Source organism: Neophocaena asiaeorientalis, unplaced genomic scaffold (genome assembly GCF_003031525.2).
Source record: "Neophocaena asiaeorientalis asiaeorientalis breed wild unplaced genomic scaffold, Neophocaena_asiaeorientalis_V1.1 scaffold146, whole genome shotgun sequence".
In the NCBI taxonomy this organism is placed as follows: Eukaryota; Metazoa; Chordata; class Mammalia; order Artiodactyla; family Phocoenidae; genus Neophocaena; species Neophocaena asiaeorientalis.
Window position 1 is genome coordinate 1,870,715 of NW_020172676.1, and position 6,767 is coordinate 1,877,481.

General features: G+C 34.7%; 1 protein-coding gene across 2 annotated transcripts in view; it reads right to left on the bottom strand.

Moving 5' to 3' along the window:
• SLCO4C1 (solute carrier organic anion transporter family member 4C1) overlaps positions 1-6,767 on the bottom strand; it is a 60,268-nt gene that overhangs the window by 5,882 nt on the left and 47,619 nt on the right. For both annotated transcript variants that reach the window (XM_024739704.1, XM_024739703.1), the window contains one exon: positions 3,064-3,217. In XM_024739704.1, the coding sequence (XP_024595472.1) occupies positions 3,064-3,217 (154 nt within the window). The remainder of the gene's footprint in view (positions 1-3,063; positions 3,218-6,767) is intronic.

Sequence of the window (6,767 nt, forward strand, 5' to 3'; positions counted from 1 at the left end):
GATAATCAAAAACTAGAAGTTATTATGTTATCCTGAAGGCTATTTTTTATTAACATATTAACTATTTAATATATATATACACATATATATGCACCTATATGTATACATATAAATTAATAATATGAAATGTTGGAAAGTAACATGTTTAAAAATCACAAGTATTACTTTTGTAAGAAAAGAGTTCAGGTATTTGAAAAGTTAGGCATAATCATTTTTTAAAGGCTTTTTACATCTCAAGCCCATCCTTACTACAAATCTTTTTATATGTTTAAGGCCTCAATAAAGTCAGAGCAGAGCTAGAGAAGTCAAAGTGAAGTGGTGCTTTTACTGTCCCAAAGGCCAGAGACCACTGGTACTGATTCAGGAAAATCAAATATGCAAGTGACATTCCTAAAATGAAATATTACATATTCAGCAATCCGATATGTCAAGTAATGAAATAAAGTAGCCTTTAAAATTTTTAAGAAGGAAAACTGAAAACAGTATTTTGTATCTTAATGAAGCTTTACAACTCTCTTACATAAAAAAGTATACATTTGCCTATAATATAGATAGCTGCTAGTCAACATCTGTTTTTGTAGTTCAGATCACTGGTAGGAAATATATTCTATTTCTGTGAACAAATGTGCATAGATATTTATTACATTATTATCAATGCATTTTGCCTATCTGATATATTTCATAAAAAGATCCTGCGAAAAAATGAGTTGTTACATGGACTAGTTGGACATAAAAAAGCCAGGTCAAAAAGAAAATTTGGAAGTCAAAATAACTTGCTTTTCTGAAACAATCCCTAGAAGACAATTTATTGTTTAAAATGGTGATGATAATATTTGGTGACAAATATAAATATCGAATTAACCATGTCAAAATAACCAATACCATTTCAAGTGTGCTCTGGGTATTAGATTTTTTATTTATTTACTTATTTATTCATTTATTTTGGTTTCCTTGTGCAGGACGGTATTTGTGTCTATACATTTTGCTATGTGAGTAAAACCTTTCCATTAATTTAATTCCTTGTCATAATCTTCTAATTAGAGTTAGTCAATAGCACTTATTGATTGATGATATTTTATATACAGGAAAATGCTACCTGCTTATCTCCCTCTCAAAGGAATAGTTTACCTTCACCTATGATATGTATTATGCTCACTTGTGGAATCTGATTCCTTATAACTGACACAAACACCTAATTTTCTCAACCTGTTTTGAAACTAAAGCAACCCCAGATGTCCGCTGGTTTGAAGGTATGGTAATCGTTCATTAAATTTTCACAGGAACTTTATGGTAGTTATTTAGTTAGTTTTACTCCAAGGATTAAAACTGCACGTCAACCAAGTCTATTAAGTCTGCTATGATTCACCACATTTTTTCTGGCATGTTTTTCAATGTTCTTAGACAACTATTTTTAAGTCTATAAGCTAGGTAATATGAAAAAAAATGTATACTGTTTCTCACATTCTGGTTTACCCCTAGCAGAAAGATGAAATCCTACATCTCTGTTGAGATAAATGTTTGATGTATTTATTACACACAAAATCATTAAAGATATGTATACATATGTACAGACATATATTTATGTGCATATATATGAACATATAAATGTGTATAACCACACACACACATACAGACATCTGTGTTAGTTCTAAAAGAAATCTAAAGTACTGTTACAGATTATTTCAATTAATGATTTCTATTTATTTATGTAAAATTTTTTTCTTGCAATCTTAAAGTTATCTTTATATAGGAAAAGGAATGCCATTTCACTAATATATATTTCAAATATCCAAGATTGTGCTGTTTTGTCATATAATTCTTACATACCTTATTCATTGTAGTCTCTTATATTACATATTTCCCTCAGGTCTTTTTAAAGTTATCACATTATCTATTAATGCATAATATTACCTATTATGTACTACTAGTAATGTGAATATTATTTCTTCCCAGGCTATTAAATTTAACGAAGATAAAATCTTTAGAGTGTAGATGTAGTACAACAAAATTCTATTGGATTTTCTTAAACCATTTAATTGTATTAAAAAGAAATCATATTTAGGTAAACTGATATGCATTCTTTTTTTTAATTTTATTTATTTTTTGGCTGTGTTGGGTCTTCGTTGCTGCACGCAGGCTTTCTCTAGTTGCAGCAAGCGGGGGCTACTCTTCATTGCAGTGCACGTGCTTCTCATTGCGGTGGCTTCTCATATGTGGAGCACGGGCCCTAGAGTGCGCAGGCTTCAGTAGTTGCAGTGCATGGGCTCAGTAGTTGTGGCATGCGGGCTCTAGAGCACATGGGCTTCAGTAGTTGTGACACACAGGCTTAGTTGCTCCGCGGCATGTGGGATCTTCCCGGACCACGGATAGAACCCGTGTCCCCTGCATTGGCAGCCGGATTCTTAATCACTGCACCACTAGGGAAGTCCTGATATGCATTCTAATCCACAGCTAAAAGTAAACTTGCATTTGAGAACAGATTAGTGATCTGTATATATTTTTAATGTGTCCATGGTGTATCAATTAAAAGCAACAAATATTTACTGTGTTTTTATTATATACACTGTACTCAGTAAGAATAAGAGAAGTTCCCTGACTTCCAGCAACATAAAGTATAGTTGAGAAAAAATAAAACAATGTAAAAAGGTAAATAATATTTCACTTCTATAACAGAAGTGATGTTATAAAGATGTATGTGAAGAGCTGCTAAATTGATTTTTCAACAGTAATTGAATGTGAGGTATAAAGGAAGAAGAATCTTTTTCATATGGAGTGGTCAGGGGCCTTTTTTTTTTTTAATTAAGGTAAGAACACAACAAATTTTAAGTGTACGATGCATTATTGTTGACACAGGTACAATGTTGTATAGCAGATCTCTCGAACTTATTCATTTTACTTGACTGAAACTTTATGCCTGGCTTCTGAATGGAGGAGGTGGGCCAGGAAGGAAAGACTAGGCACAGCATAACACCACTAGAGGGATAAGGAAGGGCATCAGAAATAAACATACTGCCTCATTAAGGTAAAGGAAGTAAGGTAAAGTAAGGTAAAGACCCAAGTTACCTTTGGATGTCTTTTGGAAACAGAATTTGTACAACCTGCATAGCAGGGAGAAAAATATTGGATTCCATTTCCTCCACAGATAGGATAATAATATGATCGCAGGCAGTTACAATTGGCATTACAAGGAGCGATCAAGTTTCCCAGTTCTCCTGTCCTGTCAACAAGAAATAAAAGATGGGTAAATTATCTATGTTATAACTTTTAATGAACAGTTCAGAAGCATTGTTATATCTTGCCATTCAATCATTTATTCACTTACTCAACACTTCATTTAATTACTGAACAAATAAAACAAACAGAATGTCTGTCTTTTCACATACAGCTTAATTAACTTCTTGTGGAAGAGACAGGCAGTAGAAACAATAGCTATATAATATAATGTCTGTCAATGATTTAAAAAACATAGGCAGAGTAAGCAAATAAAGCAGTTTCTCATTTGGTACCAGATAATTCTTTTTTTTTTCTTTCTTTCTTTTTTTTTTTTTTTTTTTGGTGCGGGGTGAGGGAGGGCTGGTTCTGTGGGTTGTACGATATTTAGCAGCATCCCTGGCCTCTATCCACTGGATGCCAGTAGCATCCCCTTAGTTGTGACAACCAAAATGTACCCAGGCACTGCCTAATTTCCCTGGGATGTGAGTGAAATTTTAAACCTGGAAGGATGAATACAATTGTAATCTTCAGCATACTCACTTTATCAATGGGAAAACTAAGTCCCAGAGAAATTAATTTACTTTTCTTTCTTTTCCAAATATAATACTCCTGGTTCCCAGGCTCGGTGTTGTTCCATGCTGCCTCTTAATAGGAAGAACATCTTTTAAAATATAAAGGGTTACCCTAGGCAACGATACTTCTCCAATCCCTTATTTATTTGTTCATTAAACCAATATATATTGAGCAAGTGCTAGGCCCTATGCTAGGTATTGGGACTACAAAGCTGATAAGACAGTCACCATTCTCAAAGATTTCACAGTCTAGGAGTAGAGTGGACACAAATTTATACACTAATATGGTTATAGACTGTGGTTATAGATATCAACAAAGTGTATTTTATATATCTGCACTGAGGAATGACACTTAAAACAAGCCAAAGTTTAGATAAGAGGGTCTGAAGGAGCATCTGTCTGAGATGAGTCTTAAAGAATGTGTAAGAGTTAGCTGAGTAAATGGGGAAGGCGAAGGGTACTTCAGAGAAGCTGATAAAAGTCAAAAGGTGAGAAACAACATTCTATATGGAGAAATATGAATGATGTCTGAGGCAGAGAGTGATAGGAAATGTAGTTGGAAAAGAGTCATGGACCAGATTGTTGAAAGCCTCATGGGCCTTGTTAAAAAACAATGGGCTTTAACTTATTTTGAAAAAGTAATCAAGTATTTTAGACTGAAAAGTGGCAATGTGAAAAGTACATTTTAAAGAAATAACCCTAGGAGTTATACACAGTTTGAATTTGGAGGAAGGGGACCAGTTACAATACCCTAGGCAATAAATTATGATAATGTGTAGGAGAACTAAAATAGAATTTTGATTTAAAAAAACAGATTTGAGAAATATTTTGGATGTAGAATCAGTAAGATTTGGTGTTTGGCTGACTGAAGATAGGAACAGGATGGAAAAGTCAAGAGTGACTCCTAGTGTCTAACTTGGCATTTTGGTGGAGAAGAACTAGTTCTGGGGAAGAGGTGATGGGTATGGTTTTATACATATTGAGATTAACAGTCTCAAATTTGGTGAAGAAATCTGGCCTGGAGCCAGGTATCTTAATATCCATTTGCATATAGATGTAGCTGAAACTCTGGGAGTGATAAGATCAACCATATAAAGAGTCGAAGAGTACAGAGAGGTCTTGGGAGTTCATTTATTTCATGAAAACGTAGTGAGCTCCAATCATGTGCTAGACTCAAAGTGGTGGAAACGTATCTAAAATAAATAAAGAAATAGAGATAAAGATAGAGGAAGGAAGGGAGGGAGGGAGGAAGGAAGGCAGGGAGGGGGAAAGAAAGGAAGGGAGGAAGGGAAGAGGGAGGGAGGAAGGAATAAAATTCCCTGCAACCATGAAGCCAAGTTTCTTGCAAAGGGGATCAAAAACAGTAAATGAGCGATTTATCTAAGTATCAGAAGATAATAACTGCTATGTTGCAAAATGATGATACCTAAGGAGTAAGTGGAGAACAAGCAGCTCATGAAGGAAACAGATTAAAGAGAAGAATATAAAACAAATGGGGAACAAATCAGTAGGGAGTTTGAAGGAAAGGGTGATCAAAGAGTAAATTTTAAGTAATTCATCTCTCTGCTTAGAGTCTCTCTGTCTTCAAATCTGTTCCACAGGCTGCTGCTAGATGTCTTTATCAAGCATGATTCCATTCATGAAAGCAATCAGGATAGTCTCTGCCCACATCGAGTTTACAATATAGATGTAGAAATAAGGTGACAGAAAAACTATCCCTGCAACTTTAGAAATAGCCTCAACACAATAATTTTTAAATTAAAAATTTCCAATATATAATCCCCATATTATTGATAAATGATTACTAAGAACATGAAAGTTTAAGACAGTCTGAGGCAAACTACAGTAGAAACAAAGAACTATAGAATATATTCTTTATTATCAAGGGTTAATCACCTTAGCCTACATATTTTCTAAAGGTTTATTTCATAAAGTAAAGGGGAAACTATTACCAGGAAAATAGCCAGTGTTTGTGAAGTTTATTAAATTTTCTTAATATATACATATTTTTTAATATATAAAATACCTTAAATTTTTAAAAATTGAATATTAAAAATATTTAAAATATATCATTTTGATTATATACAAAATATATATAATAATTTAAAAAATACACATAAATGTGTGTTTATGCATACATATATGTATATATGAGAAACATGTTTATCACGAATAGCTGAATTTAAACATTAATGTCTTATTTGAATCCAAACTATTATTCTATAATTATGTTTCTACAATAAGCAAAGATTTCCCTAAATCTACTGCAACTCCTTGATAGACATGCCTCTTTAAGGTGCTGTTTCAGATAAGCAATGAAATTCTAGCTATAGGCCAGATAGGGAAAAAATACTGTGTGTACTTACTACAAACCCTGCATCTTCACAACCTCTCTTTCTCCCACTTCACTAAGGAGGTATTTCTTGAGTTTCTTTTTTTTTTTTAAATTAAGGGTACTTTAATTAATTAATTTATGTATTTTTGGCTGTGTTGGGTCTTCGTTTCTGTGCAAGGGCTTTCTCTAGTTGTGGCAAGCAGGGGCCACTCTTCATCGCAGTGCGCGGGCCTCTCACTGTCATGGCCTCTCTTGTTGCGGAGCACAGGCTCCAGATGCGCAGGCTCAGTAGTTGTGGCTCACGGGCCTAGTTGCTCTGTGGCATGTGGGATCTTCCCAGACCAGGGCTCGAACCCATGTGCCCCTGCATTAGCAGGCAGATTCTCAACCACTGCACCACCAGGGAAGCCCTCTTGAGCTGCTTAGTCTGTTCTTTCATTGTACTTTTTCTTATACACGTGTTTCTTGCATAAGGTTATTATGACTAAGCTGTCCATGATGTGGACATTTTAATATGCAGGGCACAGAGCTAAATTAAGAATCTGGGACCACAGAGAAAAATGATCTGACAGGGCTTCCCTGGTGGCGCAGTGGTTGAGAGTCCTCCTGCCGATGCAGGACACACGGGTTCGTGTCCCGGTCCAGGA